The sequence below is a fragment of the Hirundo rustica genome, chromosome 20 (assembly GCF_015227805.2).
Source record: "Hirundo rustica isolate bHirRus1 chromosome 20, bHirRus1.pri.v3, whole genome shotgun sequence".
Lineage (NCBI taxonomy): Eukaryota > Metazoa > Chordata > Aves > Passeriformes > Hirundinidae > Hirundo > Hirundo rustica.
Genome location: NC_053469.1, coordinates 1,299,479 through 1,319,962, shown reverse-complemented (window position 1 = coordinate 1,319,962; position 20,484 = coordinate 1,299,479). Strand labels below are relative to the sequence as shown.

At 44.3% G+C, this 20,484-nt stretch overlaps 1 protein-coding gene across 9 annotated transcripts in view; it reads right to left on the bottom strand.

Annotated features, from left to right (window-relative positions):
• The window catches only part of DENND1A (DENN domain containing 1A), a 151,685-nt gene that overhangs the window by 76,013 nt on the left and 55,188 nt on the right, over positions 1-20,484 (bottom strand). For all 9 annotated transcript variants that reach the window (XM_040083552.1, XM_058423172.1, XM_058423173.1 and 6 more), the window contains exons 6-10: positions 10,225-10,294; positions 9,639-9,719; positions 7,561-7,614; positions 3,887-3,997; positions 42-142 (exon numbers count right to left, since the gene is read on the bottom strand). In XM_040083552.1, coding sequence (XP_039939486.1) covers positions 42-142; positions 3,887-3,997; positions 7,561-7,614; positions 9,639-9,719; positions 10,225-10,294 — 417 coding nt within the window. The remainder of the gene's footprint in view (positions 1-41; positions 143-3,886; positions 3,998-7,560; positions 7,615-9,638; positions 9,720-10,224; positions 10,295-20,484) is intronic.

Here is a 20,484-nt window from a genome sequence, read left to right as displayed (position 1 = left end):
GTGGGTCGCAGGGACAGAGCCCCCCACACACAGGTCCTTACCAGCAGTAGTCCAGGAGATGTGGGGGCAGGACAGGAATGTAAACGTGCTGCCAGAACATCGGGTAGAGCATGGCTGCGGACCCATGGATGCAGGCAGTTAACTGAAAAACAGAGAAACCGGAGCATCAGTGAGACAAACACCAAGCCTCAGATGCTAAACTTGGAGGCAAGAAAGAAAAGACTCAATTCTGCTTTCCTGTCAATGCTGTAGTAGAAAATACACAGCACTGCTGGCAAAAACAAGGGGCTCAGGGGGAGCAGGAGTGGCTGCCATCCACCCAACAAACCCGACCTGCAGAGAACACCCAGCACTGTATAAAGCAACAGAAACATGGAAAGGAAAACACAAAGGGAACTAAGAAATAGTAACGGCACATCTCCCAAACCTGGAAATTACCATCCATTAAATATCATACAACTGCTCTGAAATTATTACACCAACTGAAAAAACTGTGGCACGCATTTCTTAAAAACACAGTATACAAAATTCAGTGATTAAATCTTCATGATTTAAAAGGGATTTTATCTAATTGCCTTCACCTAATCAGCTGATCCATTGATTTCTCAGTTATATTGTTAAAAACTCGTGCAGAAGAGTTTTGGTGTGACAGGTACTGAAATAGCAAAGGCAAGTGCCAGTGAAGCCATGGGGAGAATCCTCACAGAGTAAATTACTGCTCTCAATCCTATTTCAAACAATAATTATCAATTTGGAAAAGAAGATAAGCAGGATATTTGTCACATTCACCAAGGATATTAATATGGAGCAGGTGGTAATGCTCAATAAGCCAATCTCAGCAAAAGCTGCAGGCAAAATCCTGTAAGGAAAAGATATGAACACACACCCTTGGGGAAGTAAAAGAAATCAATCAGAGCACTCACACACAGACACGTGCAGGGCAGACTCAGAGGTGACAGGGCGGAATGCCATCCACCCTGTCCCCAGTTCAGTGCCCTTTAATCTCCAGGGACAGCCAGCACAAGCACTACACTGAGCTTCACTTGTGAGAGAAGTTTTGAACACAACTCTCCACAAATCCCCCCAGCTCTCGGAAATGCAGCATTTATTGATATCTGGGCGAGGGAAGGAGAGAGAGCGCTGCTTACAAGTCCTGAGGAGACAAACTCTAAGGGACTGAGGTCCCTGTGTGGCCTGAAGGTGTCCAAGACCAAACTAAGCAAAGAAAAACCATGACATTAATTCTAGCACAGGTGGGGTATCAAGCTGTTCATGTGGTGTTCTAATTGCTCGCCCTCAGAGCCTTGAGGCCCAGCACACCCCAGGCAGGGAACAAGAGGTTGTGTCAGAGTTCCCTGTGCTGTGGCAGAGGTGGCACAGGAACCTCCAGGATCAAAGCAGCAGCCCTGTCACCATGGGATTCTTTGCTTTGTGCTAAAACTCCAAAAGTCACAGAAAAATCAAGCAAATAAACCCACCTCAGCACAATGGAGCCAGACAGAAGCATCCCTGAAATCCCCAAGTTTAAGTTATTTCAGAGTTTCATGTAGGACACCTCATAACGAGAGGCAGCGTGCTGCTGCCTGCTCCCAGCCAGGAAACACCTTGGGGTGGCCGGGCTGCAAGCTCTGAAGGAAGAGAGAATTCTGGCTGCAAGAAGAGCTCTGGTTTCATTTCTGCAGCACCACGCTCCCACCAGCAGGTGAGCTCCTGCCAGGCACCAGGGATTTATCATCTTGGTTCATAGCTGGCTTTTCTTGAGGAGTAAGATCACAGAATATGTAACGAAATCTAACAGGAGTAACTGTTTTAACATTTTGAGAAATTGTCTGCATTTCTGTTTGTAGAGAAGAAGAACAAAATCCAAGCAAACAGCTGTAATTTCTCCATAGGTTCACTACACATGGTTTATAAAATAGCTAAAGAAATCACAGCTTTGTTCAGTTACCTCGAAATCTTATTCAACTTAAGGATATAAGGATATTCAAAATCAAAATCTGAATTTGACATCACGTATTGAATTCATTCCACTATAAAAGACTTTCTACCCAGGGTGGTTTCATTCTCTCTCTCCTACCTGGTATTAAATCCAAGCTCTAAGTCTGAAGTATGTCTCCCAAGAGAAACGAACTGCAAGCAGGTCCCTTCCACTTTTGTGCTAAAAAGCTAAAAGCTGCAGACAAAGGCAGCAGCCCCTGAGCAGCCCCCCAGGCTGGCTGCACTCAGGGAATGGGGGGTTTGGTTCCTTTCCAGGGACAAGGTCTTGGCACTGCCAAGCACAGGCTGAGAGCAGAGAATGTTCCTGGGCTGGAACGGCGAGCGGCAACCGCTGGCTGCGGCCCAGCTCCTCAAACCTGCCTTACACTGTCACTCCAATCTGCCAGCAGTTTATAGAGAAACCTGTAAGCTAAGAACACACAGTATGAATACCCCTCCCTCCCAAGAACCAGACGTGCTTTTATCTTGGACAGAGGAAAAAGGAAGAAAAATCGCAGAAAGAGAGGAAAAAAACCCAGCCCCACTTGTGAACTGGCTCATTAAGGAAGGCACATTGACAGGTAAGTAATTCCTCTTCCCAGGCTCTGTCACAAAGGAAGAGATTAAACTAACCAACCACACAACCTCTGAAATGCTTTGGGCAGCCCTTCTCTTCTTCCCTCCTCTCTGATCATTTACTGTTCTTTTCATTCCGTAGTTTGCTGAAATAAACACCTCTCCTTCATTTTATTCCATTACCAGACCTGGGTGGAATTTTCTTTATTTTAGTAGTGAGGACACAGAACATGTGGCAGATAGAGAAGTTAAGATTTTACAAGTTTTCTACGGTATTAAACTTTACAATACTTAAACGCTTTCAGTTAAACGTGGGACTGATTGTAAACATTATTAATAATTGTTATGAGGGGCCAGAGGCTATTATAATTCTCCTTTCGCTTACCTTTCAAAATGATACTGTAATAGTTACTCTGGCCTTGTCTGAGCTCTGACTCCCCTCATTCCTGTGCCCTGTGCTGACAGACATCCTTGGAGGGTCTGTGGCTGTCAGTGCAGCCCGGCAGGGCGCTCCCAGTGCCACGGAGCAGTTTGAATCTCACGCACCAAGCAGGTCTGGTGGAACAGCCAGACACCAGTTCCAGCCCCAGGAAATGAAATGGCAGCTGTACCTCAGCCAGCACTGCAAGTGCTCAGCCCACAGCACTAGAGACCAAAATTAGTTAAACCATCTTCAGCACTCACAAAGGAAAGCAATCAATAGCCATTTACAGAGCAAACACGATGACCACGGAGCATTTGCTTTCATAAGGAAAATCACAACCTTATTGACTGCTAAACCTTGAAATGCATAACACAAAACTTTGAACTGAATCAAGCCCCACGCTTGTTTTGATCTCCAGCCTTTTTTAGAAGAGAGTACTCCAGAATATTCAGGAGCTTTCATCTCTCAGACACTTGATGGAGCCTAAGGAGCATTAAGACTAACCCTTATCAAACACAACTGCAAAACTGTGCATTGTCAATGTACTTTAGCCCACTCCTCTGGTCCATCCAGAAGAGGTCACTGGAACATCCATTTGACAGTGTCATTTATCTTTTTTTTTTTCCCTGTCAAGTAAATTCTGAATAAAGGACTTTACTATGGCATAAGTCTTTGAACATTCATGCACCAAACAGCCACAAAATCCCTGCATCCAAAAAATTCTTTTGAACATCAGGGGCCAACAGAAGTTCCACAAAATCCTCACATAAGGCACAGAACTGAGCTGGGGCTGCATAACTGAGGTTGAAAGTTGGACCTGGAGATAATCAGTTAATTTCCTACATATGACTGTAATTAAAAAAAAAATAAACACTGTCAATAGAAGGAATTCTTGTGCATTTTACTTACAGTGCTCAGCTTACTACAGCAAATGAGGATGCGGCGCTCGTACAGCATGCTGGCGTAGAGATGCAGCATGTTGTTGACATCAACTGCTACAAAATACTCTGTCAGATTTCTCTGGGGAGAGAGAAAAATCATTTTTGACTCACAATATTACAAAACCAAGTATCCTTAACAAAAAACCAAACAAAAAATCCCCAAACCAAAGAGAATTCAACCTTTTGTTGTGCTACACCCAGTACGTGGCTTAACAAAAGCAAACAGGATTTCATCTTATGGCAGAGGCCTTTCTAATTGCAGTATCTCCCCCCAGAGTTTCGGGGAGCTGGGTCCTGGAGTAATAAAAGCGATGATGTTTCACACACAGCTTTTTGGATACAAGACACTTCTCTGAGAAAACGTTCTGTCACTTTTATGGAGACTTTAAAGCTGCCTGATAAAGTTCCAAAAACACACATCTCGAAACTAAAAGCAGCTCTCAGAGGCCAACTCTAATACAGCAAGTTCAGTGGTGAGCTCAGGCTGTGCTAAAACAATTCTGACTATTGGGAACACAGCTGGGCATTGCACACACACAAACCCAGCTGTCTGACCTGAACCCTCACTTGGGGCACTGGGACACCCCTGGGTGTGAGATGGGAACACTTCCCTGGGGAGGCTGAGGAAGGAGGAAAGGAATTCCCTCTCAGGGCACTTCACTTCTTAAAACAGAAATTAAAGAAAAGGGGAGAGGTGGAAGAAAAGGTAATACCCAAAAATGCTGAATTAGGGGATTTGTTTCCAAATAGCTTCTTACAGACATGAAAGGGTTGCTATAGGATAAAGACAGCCTTATACAAAAAGCACATGTGAGAGCAAAATTAGATTAGTCATGAATTCAAGTGCAATCTTAATCATCCTTAAATAAAAAAGTGCAGAAAAGCAAAAAGCAAATATGATTTAGAAACTTAAAGAAGCTCAACAAAGCCTATTAGCACTTTTGACAGATCCAAGATACTTGGCCTGAGAAGTCTGCCAAGATGCTTCATACTGTGCAAAAATATGTTCCCCAGCTTGCCATCCAAACACAAAGAACTGAAGGAAAATTAAGCATTGTATTTGGGAGACTTTGGTACCAGTATGTAGAGGGATAAAAACCGAGCTCATTATGGTTGGCTTCAAACATGTAAAATAAAACAATCATTCAGGTCTTTGTTACAGCAGAGCTGCAGCCACAGACAGGTACAGTCAAAGGAGAAAAAAAAAAAAGCCAACACGTTTTGCCAAAAACCTATTAAACTATCATGTACTTTTTCTGTATTTCTCATCCCATCTGTGCTGATTAACATGATATTTTTGTCTAAACATAAGCTGTCTTCTCTACGGCTCTTCTTCCCCCTCTCACCCACCCCTCCACCACGCCAAAACACAGTGCGTGACGACACAATTCCTGCTAATAGTGGGAATTAAAGGAATTTTTAAGGAGCCCTGAACTCCCTTTGGTGCCACCCAACTCGGGGGCACAGCAAAAGCAGCACACAATCACTGCATCCAGCCCAGGGATGCAGCCCTGCTCCACAGGGATCCGTTCGTGAGGCAACAGCCTCCACTGCAAGAGGAAAATAGACGTGGGGACTTGATTTGCAATTGTTCTTCCATCGGGTTTATTGTGATGACATGACACACAAATGTACCTTCAGATGGAAAGATTTATAAGGTTTCAGTCTTGTCTGCTCTCCGAGATTTGCCAAGGACACCTGGGAACCATGTGGGCTGCATGGAAATGTATTGGTACTGAGGAGATTCACGTGTTCCCTCGAAGTCGTATTTATAAGAAAGCTGTCAGCTCTGAAGCTGAAATTGGGACTTACACATGTATTTTGAAAGACATGTCTCGTAAGTGACAAAACCATGAATGAGTTAAATAAATACAAATGAAAGCGTTCCAGTTTGCAGGGTAATTGTTATGCATTTTGCTTCCTAGGATTTAAACCTTTCTTGGGGCAGTAAAAAGGGGATTTTCAGAGCAGGTATCCCCACTCCCCTCAAAATTCACCAAGAGTGCTACAAAACTCCCTCACACTCCTTCCAAAGTTCATTCCCAGATCAAGCATCCAATCTATCTAATATCAATAAACACTGACTGCACTGACTTTTGAGATTAAAAATCACCTACTTCTCTTCCACCATCATCTAAAGAGGAAGATGGACCAAGTGACACAAAAATACACAGGACATCATCCCCAAGAAAATGCCATCACTTCAGCCTGTCAACCTACCTGCTACTTCTGCAATACAACAGCTAGAACCAGGAACTTCAGCCTTGCACTGTAGTTCCTGCAACCAACCCCATTTATTCTTGAAGCCACCCTGCATTTCCACAACCCTCACACAACTCACATCTCCTGAAGCAGGGAATGAGTTGCTGGTACAGAAAGGTGCCCCTGGTAAATGGTTCTGTGACTCATTAAACACACGGATCTGACACAAAACCAGGTAATTCCAAGAGGCTGGTTAACATTCCAAACAGAGCTCTCTGCAGCTCTCCATTTATCATCACATCCAACTTTGAAGTTTGGCACCGCTAAAACTTTTGCTAATATGGGTTTTAAATGCAATTCCTGGTAAGATATGTGGAATTTTGAATAAATCGGGTCAATCGATTAAAAGACAGCAAACTTATGCCCATTTAATCTCCTTGTATTATTCCCTAACATGCTCCACTTCCACAGGAAAGCTGCCCTAACAGATAGATAAAAACCTCCTGAGAAATGACACAGTCCTGGGATGGTGGAAGGTGCAGTGCCATGGCAGGGGTGGCACTGCATGGGCTTCAAGGTCCCTTCCAACCAAATCATTCTGGGATTTTAGGAGTCTGTAAATTAGGACAAGATTTGATGGCTGGTTTACACTGAGGAATTGATTCCTGAATTACACCCAGCGTATCATATTTGTACAAAAATAAAGCACCTCAGAAGAAGGAGCACATCTATTAAATCTCCTGTCAGAATACGTGTCAGTATGAAGAGTCTGCAACACAGAAAAACCAGCAACAGTGTTTTGAAAGGCAAACAAAAAGCCCAGAATGCTATCTGCTATACAAATCACCCACAAATGAGATGGAATGTCTTGATGATTCCCTTTTTTCTTTCATGCCGTCAGCTGAAGAATATGATGCTGAGACCGACCGCAAAATGCTCGGGAAAGAAAACTGAGATGTCAGGCACAGGAGTTTGGCTGAGACGGAGCAGGAGCACATTAAAGAGTATTTAAGAGAAGCAAATGCCAGCATTGTCTCCCCACAGACTTATCATCTGGCTGGAAAGCTGAGCCAGGCTGGAACACACACGACTGTGCGAGGCTTAAAAAGTCTCCCAAAAAGTGCCTCTAAAGAGCCCAGGTGTGCCTGGCATGCTCAGGAGCCATGGAGCAAGCACAGCATGTTCCCTGCTCTCTCAGGTCATTCTTCCAGAGGGAAGGTGAAGAATTAGCAGAGCTGCTCTTTTCCCCACATCAATCTGTCCATCAGTACCTTGTCCTTCATACAGTTCAGCTTTTAATCACACATGGAGACTGTCAGCTCCTGAATGCTCAGTACTTTACACAATGAAACCTATCCCAAACAGAGCAATATTTGTTGTCCATGTAGCTGCTGACATTAAATGGAAACAATAAACTGTGGGGTCCTCCCAAATACTCACATTTTCAGGTATACTGGGAAGCTCTCTGGTGTCAGGCACAGTAAAGTAAGAGTGCTACAAAAAGAGCAAATATCGATTATTTCAATAATGTCGAAAGCAATCTAAATTTATTGCTTGGTATTGGTATCAACAGTAACAGGAGTTTCTCAGCTAAGTAAAAATGACAGAACATTCATTATTACCAACTACCAGCCTGAGTTCCCTGTCCCGGATTCCACAGGCTCGGTTCCCAGATCACAGAAGCAATAGGAAATGCAGTAAGATAGAAATATCAAATGCTCCTGCAAAGTTACAGACAGATGTGTGTGCTGTGACAGATGCCAAGGAAACTGCAAGGCAGGCTGTAATCCCAGCTGTCTTTCCCCAGCCCACAGCAGGATGGATTTCAGGGAGCAGCAGCAGCCTGGGCCTCCTCTGACTCACAGCAGCAGAGAGGTTCATCCCAGCCAGGGGGGAAGTTATGGAAATGTTCTGGGAAATGCTTCCCAAGGTTCAATGCCTGCTTACCTGAGAAATATTGAAAAGTTCAAGGTCACTTTTATACACCCTAAAAGCATATTTTGAAAGACCATACATTGCTCTCATATTTTCATAATCCATTATATTGTTCAGTGTTTTTAACTGCATTCCAGGAGCCCAGGTTCTCTCCAGCTCCCAATGTGACCACGGATGACTTGAGTAATCCTTGGTCAAGGCTTTGGAAAGCAGAGAATGGGACTTGTATACAACTCATATAATTTTTAAGATTTTCACAATTTGTCTTAGGGCTACTTATTAATTACTGGCTGAAGCCTTAAAGGCTGTTCCATCCTTGGCATAGCTCCACAATTGGCACAATTCTCTTGCACACCAATCTCAGCCATCTCAGAGCTTCCTGATCAGGCTGTAACCTGCAAGAGCAGGCAGGGACCACAGCTCCACTGAATGGAGACTAAATGAGAAACATAAGTTTTGCCTTCTGATGCACCACTGCTTTGCTTTGCTTTGGTTGCAAAGATGCAATGCTGAGGCAGAGGAACAGCTCTCAGAGCCATATCACACAGAGGAGCCTCGCTCTGACCCCGCACTGGGCTCAGAAACAGCCAAAATAACATCAGAAAGACACAGTCCCTGGGCTGCTTTCTCTGTCCTTTCTAGCTCCATCACCCATGAAATGTCTGAGACAAGGGGAGACAGGCAGCATTCCTTGGAACCACTGGTATGAAAAAACTGGAATATCCCCACTGCTTTGGGAGACAGCTCATCCCCTCAACAGCAATGCTGCTCCTCAGGAGTCTTGGAGGGGCTGGGGACGTGTCCAGGGCCAGCTGGGACCAGCAGGGCCACACAGCCGCTCCCTGGGCACTGCCAGGCTTGGCAGGAGCGAGAGCCATGAGCTGCTCCTTGCCACAGAGGGCTTCAGGAGGAGTGGAGGAAATGCAAGGACACTTCCCAGCAGGGGCCACATGAACCCTCAGCTGGCAGCAGCAGCAAGGAGCATCTGCAGTGCTCACCACAGCCTGGAGCACAAGGCTGTGCTGCAAAACTGAAGACAAAAACCCCAAAAGACTAAATTTAAAATACAATCCTATCAGTAAAATCTATACTGTCGTCGTGCTTTGCTTAATTTTCTCACAAAATATAAAAATGAAACAAATTCTTTTTTGTGTGAGGTTTTCTGAGGCAGAGGGAAGGGACAGGAGAAGGAACCAGAAAATGTGATGAGCAGTTAATACTCCCAAGGCTGCTGTGACAGGTAAGTGCCTGCTCTCCCTTCAAACTCCCAGGGCCAGGAGCTGTGCAGAATGCGGGCAATGAATGTCCCAGGTGCTCCTGACCTCCCGCAGCTCACCGAGGGTACCTGAGACATTCCCGGGAATACACACAGCCCTCCTCCAATCAACTGCATTTCAAAGACATCTGAGGTTAGGGAGAGGGAAGCAGAGGGTCCCAATTGTGAGAAGGGAATTTCACAGCTCCTCACAGGAAAACAACACCTGTGTACAAGCTCCAGGAGAGAGGATTGCTTTTGACATTCCTCTGCTGTGCCATGGAATGAATATTAAACATCTTGGTTTGGATCTGCCCCCAACACTTACCACTCCAAGATGAACAGAGGTTCCTGGCTCAGGGATGCTAAGTTTATGAAAGGTTTCCAGGAGCTCACTCCTCTGACTATCCTGAAATGAGGACAATAAACCAAGAATACTGAGCAAGCGCTGCTGTCACCAGGTTAACACCAAGACAGAAGGGCAGGGCAGGTGAGAGGGGTGGGGAAACATTTTGCATTTGTAAGACCAGCTCTACTTTTACTGCCCACGACAAACTGGGATCAGACACCTGGCAGAGACTGATGGGACCCTGCTATAGTGCAGAATGACAGAACTGTGCTGAACACAGCTCAAGGAGTCAGGAAGGCCAGCACGGGTGACTGCAGGGACTTGGGTAGGAGCCACAGCCACAGTCTTGCACTCCATCTTTTCCAAAAAGATAATTAAATGTGTATTTATTTTTCAGAGGCGCTTGCCAAGCCGAATATGATCTTCTGTATCACTGCATCATAGGGATTAATAATTCACATGGTCATCTCTGATAGAAGCACTTCTTCAAACAACTTCTTTCATCCTCTCATCTTCACTCATTTGATATTGGGATAGGAAGAGGGTCAGTATTTTAGAATAGTACCTGTCCTTTTGCTGAATAATCTGCCAAGACATTGAGCAGTTTATAAAAGACTTCAAACCATGGGAGGTAACTGAAAAAAAAAAAAAGAAAAAAAAAGTTATTTTGTTTTTGAATACTAATACAAGTGGACTTTTAAAACTGAATAATTAGTATCTCAGTTTTTGTTTTAAAATCCCACTCCATCACTGTATTTAGCCTGGCCCTTGTTTCAGTCAAACAAGAAACTTCACCTTCAGTACATGCATGCAACATCCAAAAGACAAGAAACAAAATTAAAAGGGAAACATGCAGAAAAATCACATCTGTCTCATTGACTTTACATCTCCACTCCACAAAGTAAGACACTGAAGGTGTTCCTTTTCACTGCAGCTTTGGTAGGATTTTGTGCCCCATTTTTGTGGCACAGTTCTTTATTTCAATCCCTTTCCCAACACCAGTGAGGAATTTCCCTCGGCAGCGGTGAATGCAAAACCAGTCAGAGATGCACTCCCTGATGCTCTTTAATCACAGCTGCTTTCTGAAGCAAATGGATTCTATTTTGATATAGTTAGACAGGACTGAAAGTTTTTATAAAATATGACTGCATCCTGACAGCTGTAAGGAATGGAGTGCCCTGTGGTCCCTGGCTGTGCAGCCCCGGTGATAAATGAGGCGAGAAGCTCTCTATGAGACAGACAAAGTGACTGGCACTCCATCATTAGCGTTTGTTTGAAGCCTGCAAATGCTACTGTAAAATGTAAGTAGCTTATCAAAATATACTGATAAGCAACTTAACTTTTCATGTTATATGACAGTATTATCATTTAAATTAATACGCTCTAAACATCTTTACTAAGTGTGTATTCGAATAGAGCAGAAGACAGACAATTACCACTTTAAACTGCATTTAAGTTTGACATTATATTGTAAACAATCCAGAAGGATTAGGTAGAAGATAAGTTTCTTTCTTTCTGTTTAGTTAAATAAACTTCAGCAGAGTTAAAAGCCATTACAGGAGTAACAAGAAATCCTCTCCAAACATATCTGCTAAGTAGAGATTAAGAACCTGGTAAACAAATCCGTTCAAGGCATCTATCAAAAGTTTGAGAAGACAGAAAAGCAGGAAGGCAAAATCTCCCTGGCAGTGGGAAACCAAAGCTGCTTCCACAGGGGCACCATTAAAAGTTCTACCTAATCGCTTAGGGACTTGGCCAGGAAAATACATTTCCAGAGTTAAAATGAGAATCCTTAAAACCAGTACTGTGCTTCTAACGTCTGTGTCTCATGTCTTGTAAATTTTTTACTCAGCACCTAGGAAAGAGCCTCTGTGATTCCAATAAAAATAGCCCAGATACATCTCATATTCACAAAAAACACCAGCAACCCCCCACAGGAACGACACAGCCCCATTCCTGTCACAGCCACACTTCTGACTCCCTGGCTTTCCCTCCTCGTCCCCAGTCTCCTCTGATGAACCCATTGTTCTTTTTTAACATTCACTCCTCCTCATTTTCCAAATGATGGGTTAGCATCTCATCACAAGTGCTTTTTTCTGTTTTGAGAATAACGTCCCATTTTGAGGACAGTGTCATGTTTGGACTCTGAGGAAACAAGCTGGTATTTGAAGCAGAACTCATCCTGGGGATCTGTGTGGCTCTTGCTCAAGACAAACCACCACAAAACTGCAAATTATGCAGACAATCTCACTTCAGTTTTCACCCCCCTCCATTGTCACCACACAATTCAGGATCTCTCTCATCCCAAAATTTCTGGATACATTAGAAGGCTAACTTATCCTGCCATCTTCAATACTCTTACTTCATCACTTAATCCATGTGTTGACTACTCAAGAATAAAACAGTTCTGCTTTTATTAGACCAAACCGTGACCAGTTAGAAAAAAATCTAGAAAAAAATCCTCCAAGAAATACAGCTATCTGAATTTGTTTCTAGATGTCTGCCAAAAGGAAAAAAAAAAAAAGTGGATTTTTTCCTTATAGAAAGCAAATCCTCAAGACAGCCTTTAAACACCCCTCCAGAGAAACACAGGCTGAGTTTATAACCCCAAATTTTCTGTACCGCGTGGACCTTAAGTAGCACAACTGGTAGCACTACCGAAGATTTATGGCTTATGACTTGCTCATATTTAATTTGTAACCAAACACTTCCCCTTCCTCTTCGCTACCTCAGAACTCTTGATTAACTCTTGTTTTCACAGGTCAGAGGTTAAGCAAAGGAAGGGAAGCGCTCTGCGGTGAGATTGCCCAGAGCCCCGGGAGCGGAGCAGCCGCTCCCAGCGCCATCAAACCCACCAGGGACGGCACCGAAGCCAGCAGGGCCGGCTTCAAAGGCTGCAGCCAGCACACATCCCACCGGCGTGAGGAGTAAACAAAAACAAAGGGGCAAGCTGCAACTGCTGTTCTTCTGGAGCTTTTTGACTGTTAGAAAGGTAATGTCCAGTGAAGACAAGTTAAAAAGGAGAGATTTTCCAGTGTTATTTTCCAGTGTAGCAGGCAAGTAGGAAGGAGGATGCAACAGCAGGACACCCAGCCTGGGAATGCTGAACTCATCAAACACAACTTCCAGGGAGCACTCCGGGGTTTGGGAACCTTGTCAGCCGAAGCACCCCACGCTCCAGTGCAGCAGCAGCAAACCCCAGTGGCAAGGGGGACCTTTTCAAATGATTTATAAAGATTTGTCAATTACCATAGCAACTGTTTATAAAACTCATGTTTAACGTTGCCAGCTCCAACATTCCATTCACTGCCGTGCTGACACCATGAAAAAGCAGAGCCACGTGTGGCAGGGTACCTGTGGCACCTTTGGTTTCCCCTGGAGCTGTGAAGTGCCACATTGTTCACAACTCTGGGAGCAGCAGAGCAGCTCCTGGGCCGTGCACTCAGGTACAGCTCCCCTCTGAAGGGACTGTGACTCTAACCAGCCTGACATCCACACGTACCACGCAGCATCTCCTCCCAGACTGAGTCGCAAGCACACATAACTTTTACTCCTTCCATTCACACAGATCAGAAGTGGAATTTTTAACACGTATTTATTTATAACACATACTATATATATTTTGATAACAGCATAACCAACTGCCATCTCCCTTGCAAAACAGAACAGTCATTTCCATTTTGCAGATGGGCACACTTCTCTGTGGTGACAGGCTTACAAAATCTGTCTGTATTAGCCAGGATTGGTTTCACAGAGTTCCCAAAGCTTGACCTTCTTGCTCAGCACAATAATCTACAGCGACCTGGAACACGGAATACAGTCGTGACCTCAGTTATTATATGAGCTACAGACACATCATCACTAACTTCACTGACAAAAGCGTAAGGAAGAGGAAATTCAGGCCAAATGCATCTTCTGCCAGCACTACTCCTGCATGTGCCACTACAACACCCAGTGCCGCAGTTCAAGGACTCTGAAGAACAGATAATAACAAATAATTCCCTCCTTGTGCCCAGTGATGTGACCGTGGAGCCCAGAGGGTGACCTTGCAACAGGAGTGACCTGTGCCTCATGGGCAGCTGCTCCTGTCCTGTGTCCCCTCCACACCATCACTGTATCCAACAGCAAAACTCCAGCACAGTTAGGAGACAGCTGAAAACCCCAAGGAAGATTCAGAAAATCGAAAAAAAAGAGGTGGAATTTGTTATTATTATTATTATTATTACTACTACTACTACTGCCGTTTTTCATTTCAATGTCTGAACCCAGTGAAGGTTCCTGGTAAAGCAGAACACATTTCTGACTCACAGTGCCTGTCAGTTCCTGCAGGACAAAGGACAGACCCTCAGCAGGATCTTTCTCGATCATCCCAACACTGTTTGAACAAATGCAAGGATGGAAAACATATCAAAAATTACTCCAGTCTCTTGGTGACTTGTTATCTTAGGACTGCTTGCATTTGATGATAAAACTCTGCAATTTAAACTTAAATCCAATATTGTTTCTTTCCATCCTCCTGTACCTGACAACCAATGATTCCCCCCCAGGCAGCATTATTCCTAATCATGGAATCACATTCTATTTTAGGTTAGCAATGGTTCTAATAATGAACTAAGTTATGTTTTCCAAGCTGCAATGCTCTTCAGGGGTTCTATGCAAACATCATTTTAAATAGCAAAAACACATTATCAAAACACCTCTTCCTTCCTTTCATTAAAAGTACTAATTACTCTTTTAAATTATTCCTAAATTTCCCCTTAATTTTTAACAGTTAAGATGAAGTCAAATGACATTACAGGTTTTTAAAACTAATCCCATTTCTCTGCTCAAGAGAGGGATGACACTCCACATGCCATTATTTTCCTGCAGGAATACACAATTAAATTCCCCACCTTCTTTTCCTTCCGTCACCCAGTGTTTCCAGCATCTTTACAAAATGCATTTGAAAGAACCAAGGCATCTCTGGGCTCATTTGGGAATTCCCGTAGGCTAAATTCTCAGTTCAGCTGTTTCTGTGTTCCAGTGTCTTCCCTACACCTCATGGACCTCGGTGCCTCGTTATTCCCTGCTCTAGACTCAGTCTATTGACACCTTCTCACACTTAGGAGCTTAAGCACAGACACCCCAAATCTCCATAGCAACCCCTGTGCATGTGGATGAGATGCAGCCTTACCTTCCACGAGAGCAGCCTGCTTTGAACATCAGCTCTTTCTTTCCTTCTTTCTTTATTTCAGGTTTGCCTGTGTGTCAGACCTGCCCCACTGTAAGTGTCCCTCTGCCAGTGCACAAAGCCAGCTGCACCCTTGCCACTCCTTGCTCCCACAGGATTGCTTTCCTTCCCACATTTCCCCTGATTTTGTAATAAACTTCCCTTTGATTATTACCCATGAGTGATCAGTCCAGGATTCAGTTTCAAGTTATGCAGCTTAAGCATGACTCATGTACATATTTCAGAAGTACTAAACCCCACAGAACTGGATCTCATCTTATAAAGTATCTTAATAAATAATTGTCAACAGCAAGTGCTTACTTTGCTGACTTTCTACTGTGTACTAACAATCACAGTCAGTTAAAACATTCCCTTTCCTGTCTTCCTGCACAGTGTGACCATGTCTGAGAAGTTCCAGCAAGTCCCTCACACGAAGCCTCCCAAATTCCCTAAATGCCAGCACTGGGTCCAGCCCTTCCCAAGGAGCTCCTGTGGCCCTGGAGCTGCAGCTCACAGAGAAGCTCGAGGCAGCTGAACGCCCCAGAACAACATGGAGCCAGAACACTGCAACAGAGATATATGATGCAGCAATTTTATATTTCAGTCAAGCTAAGAAGTGCCAGGGCAGCTCGAGACGCCCGTGCAGAGGCTTCTGTTCGTACACTGCCATCTAACTGGGACATGGCAGCAGGAACTGTAGGCTGAGTGGGACAAAGCTGTCACCCTCCCCAGGCTCTTTGTGCTCACTTCAACTGAGAAAAGTTACAGATTATACTGGCTCTAAATTATCTGGACTTAAAAACCAACTGGTTATGAAGGAGTTAGAGCATTTGGCACATGAAGCTGGATTTTAAAAAGCAGGATGCACTAGACAGCCTGAGAGCCTCAAGATCCCCACCAAAGTGACAATACAGAGAGAGGATTCCAAAGGCTTAGCTTGTCAAGGAATCTCTCTTCTCAAACCATGTTTAAAAGCACACATGAAAGTGCTGGAAGAGAGAATTCTAGATGTGGCAGACAATCAGAGATCCCACTAGGTTTGAGACATCTGGCATCAGTTGAAATCCATCACATTTCATTTGGGGATCAAAGCCTGCTGTTAAGTCTATCACAGGTTGAAATAGTAGATCCTGAACAGCCTTTTCATCCCAATGCAAATTAACCCTTTTTGCTTGACCAGAGGAACAGCTCCTTTTCATTACTGACTCCAATCATATGTGCTTGTCAAGCTATGCCCTCTAGTACTAAGTTTCAGCTGAAATTTCAGTAGCATTATGAACTTCTTATTATAAATCAAAAGTGCTCCCTCCCAGCCACCAGGCCCCGTGCTCTGCCACGTGCTGCAGTGAGCTCCAAGGCCACTCTGGGACAGAGTTTGTGGCACCACCTGTAATGCAGATAAATTCCCAAACGGAAGAAAAATGTTGCATATAGGTAATGTCTCATAAAATAAGGGCCTTGTTACCCTGGTAAAGCCATGGCTCAGACCTGCTCCTTTGGCTAAGGGCAAGAGGACTACGGGAAAGTGGCTCAGCTGAATGAGAGGTAGGAAACCAAGTTACATCACCCTGACGCGTTCACATCGTGGTCTATGGTGGTTGGTTGAATTGTGCTCGTTATGATTTAAATCCATGTAATTGATAAAGGCCTAACTGCTTAAAAAGGCCTGGTTTTTGCAAAGAAGGGGCTCTCCTTTGCACCTGCCTGGGGACTCTGCGTCGCTTTGCCTCGTAGAGAAAAATTTTACACACCTCTGTGTTCACGAGCCCCACTGCACAGCACCAGCTGTGCTCAGCTGCTAAAGGGATTTGCCATGTATTGAAAAGTCAAAGCTGAGCATCAGCTCTGTGTTTGTGATACCTGTGTGTGAGTTCTGAGACACAATGGTGAATCCTTGCATTTTGGCAAATTAGCTACAGAGAACTTTGGGGAAGGGAATGGGGCTACTTCAGTAACAGAGGAGAAATCAATTACCTGTACCTCTCTTCTGCATTCCCCAAACCACTTGTGTTCCCTACTGGCAAGAAAGTTAAGTGAAGCAAGAGGTTTTACCGTTCCCTTCACAGGGAGGGAGCTTCAGCACAGTGAAGAAATATTCACATGCTCAGAGGGAGTACACACGGCTCCTAATAAGAAGTAAAGTTGGTAGGAAGTCATGAAAGTTAAACTCAAACCCAAGCAGAGCTGAAAGAGCCAAGTGAAAAATTCATGATTATGTCAGTGCTGTGGTACTTGCAACTGATAATTTGAGAATGCAAGGAACTGGGCTAGGCATGTAAAAATCACCTTACCTACAGCAAACAGGCACTTGCAGAGCAAGATGTCAATAGGAAGGCTGCGGAGATCAAGATCTAATATCAGAGTCTGATATTTGAGCTCAGATTGTTTATGACCACTGTGTACAATGGTTTAGGATTCACAGCAAACATTCAGAAGTAAAAATAAGCACACAAAATGATAGTACTTGATCTTCACCTGCAGAAATACCATAGATGAACATATCTACAGAATCCCTGAAAATGTATGACATTAATTAAATGTTTCCTGGCCAGCAAACCATATTTTTATTTATGAGACTTCTCTAACCATCAGCTTAAGCAAATGATTAAACCAGGAAACTGCCCACAATCATTTTATTCTCTGAATACTCAAACACTACTAAATTCTAACCCACACTGAGGACAGTTAGTGCAGGTAATTCTCAGAGTGGAGGAAGATCTGTCCCTTATCAAGCAGGTTCATAAACAGCCAGGGTTACAAAGGAGGGGTTTTATTTGGGCTCCCTGCACAGCCCAGGGACCTCAGCCTCTCGGAAGCCACACAAAGCCTCTCTCCCGTGACTCCAGCGCCTGGATCAGGGTTCCTATTGGAACAATATGCACAAGTTCCTCGAGCAGCTTTTCTGGGCAGCTCCACCTCTCACCGTCTCCAATTACCTCTGCATAACCCGAGGGCTCTGCCACAGCTCCCGTTCTGAAGGAGGAAGTTGCCGTGTAATCTCTTTGGGAATGTTGTACACATCTGTCAGCGGAGACAGGATGCTCTCGCTCCTGACAGACGCATTTGTAAGCCCTTCAGACAGCAACCCAAAAGTGATCCATTTGTGGAAGAGAAGATCTATCCATCTTGTACTTTAACTACTTCCTCCCTGCCTTTTTGATGCCAGGGAGGGGGCTTTCTCCAAGGTGATGCACTAATTCAGTTTGTATTAGCTCTAAGATGAAGTTTCCAAGCCAGTCAGCCAGGGCCAAAGGTAATAAAAAGTGACATGATTTAATTACTGCTGTTACAGTTGTTCAGCAACCAAAGAAGGCGCGACATGAAGGCCTAATTAATGAAGTAAAATTGGTTTCTGGTCAGAAGGCAAGACCAGCGAAGTAGCTGGACTGAATGCAGTACTATCAGCTTTATCCAATTCCACCAGTAGTGATACATTACTAACACTTGACATTTTTGTTGTGATCCTTCTCATTGATATTTTACAAAAGTGTTTTGACTTGCTGTCAAGATTAAAGCTTCAACAAAATCCGCAATAAACTCTGTGATGCAGCTTCACTATTCGTCACATTTACTAAAAGTCAGTTAAATTAGTATTCCCTGAAGTGGCAATGTAGAGGGAAGAGGAGATGCTTGCAGGACTGCTGGAATGTGTGGAACTGCGCAGGTAAGTACACAGATTTTCTTCAAGGACACAGACTTTAAAGACACAGAAGACTGGAAGTGTTTGGGACCACTGTAATGCAAGCAATAATTCTGCTTGTCCAGAACTGGGAGAGCTGACAACCAGCCCAGCTCTGGAAGCAGCTCCCTCAGGAAAGCACAGCTGCAGGTGGGAGCTCAGAACATCCCTGACACTGCAAGGCCCCAAACCTGTTGCTGCATGTCCTGGAGTGTTTCCACGCTCAGGTTCCTGTCCTGCCTGCCCCCCCTGCTCCAGGGTCCCTCTCTCCTGCTGGCTCAGGGCCCCAGGGAGGGTTTGGCCCTGGCAGTGCATGCAGGGGAGTGTGAGGAAGCTGAGGCTGCGCCCCCAGCCCAGGACCAACAGAAAGCAGGGCAAAGCAAGAACGGAACAGGCTCTGAGTTTAACCGGAATGCACATTGCTCTGGGACAGAGCTGGAACTCGAGAGCTCCAGGGCTTCGCCCTTTCCAGCCCTCTGGAACAAACCCCAGCGGCCGCAGCGCCCATCGGCGCAGGTTCTAGAGTGAGATTTGGAAGCATTTGCACAATTACGCTGCTCATAATTCAAACTCTGTTTTGTGTCTGTCGTTATAGGTCATTGTTGGCCAGATGGAAAATATTAAGGGAAAAGGATCGCAACTAAATCAATGGGCTGTAGAGTGCTGCCAAAAGGCCCCAGGCTAACTACAAGCAGATTTGCAGGCAGGCTCTGCTCCGGCACAAGGCGGGATCTGGCACATCCTCTGCCCTGCCTAACAGCAGGAGGGCACGGGGCCAGCCGAGAGCGGCTACTGTGCCAAACAGACTGTGCAGGGCTTGCTGCTTGAATGCTTCCACAGAAAGGCAGAATCCACGGGCTCCCTGTAAACAACTCCCTGTACTTCTGCTTGCTACCAGCACACAAGAGGGGTAACTTCATCCCACTCCAACAGTCACACAAGTACGCAGCTCAGCCTCGGTACCAGAATCAGCACGGAAATAAAAATAAGCACCGGGGTTAAAGGACAACGCTTCAACTTTCAACCAAGAATGATGTGTATACGCACATACACAGTGAAACACGCAATCAGCATCTTTACTGCAATGCCGAGCGCCGTATGGGCATTCTTTGCAACCCATGATTTACAAGTAGGGACAGACTGAAGTTTGACTACTGGAAATTTGACTTTTAATATTTATTTCCAATATCACTACTTCCCAGGATGTACCAGGTTTTTTTGTACAGCTCATGGCTGCGCTTATCCCTGAGCAGTCTGGTTTATCTAGATGTTCTGTGGGAAAAACATCTTCCTAATATCACCCAAATAACTTCTTATGAACTCGGCATCTTAGTGCAGCCGGCCATGCCTGCAGATAAAACTTCAAACTCACTAGACGGACATAAATAATTTCTGTTTCTAGTGGACAGAAAGAGAAAAAAATAATAGAAACAGAGGAAATCGACTGGTTCAGACATCATCACCAGCTGATCACACAGAGTAAAGCTTCTGCAGCAAAGACATTAAATCCTCTACTCCAGCCATTAGGCATTATTAGCTTATTTAAATTACTATTATTTAAAGATACTTGAGCAGGAGAAGATACTAGGCCTTCCAGGCTTTCTGGAAGAAGTTTCTAGAGTCTACAAAATGGTTAATGGCAGAGATGGAAATGGAAGACAACAAATGAGCAGACATAATACAAAATTCTATTCTTCTTTTCCTGGAACAGTAGTTTCAAACAGCTCATCTCTATCTTGTAAAACTTGTAAGGACAATAATGGAAAAACCACAGGAAGTTTGGAAAAGCTATACTGGAGACAGCGTATCAGGAAGAAGAAACACAAAGCAGATAGCTAAATTTAATTGATGTCAAGCTCCCTCTTCACTAGGTTCATCACTTTTCCATATATATTCTGACAAGCAACTGAAAATAAGAGCCAGTGTCTGTTTAAGCG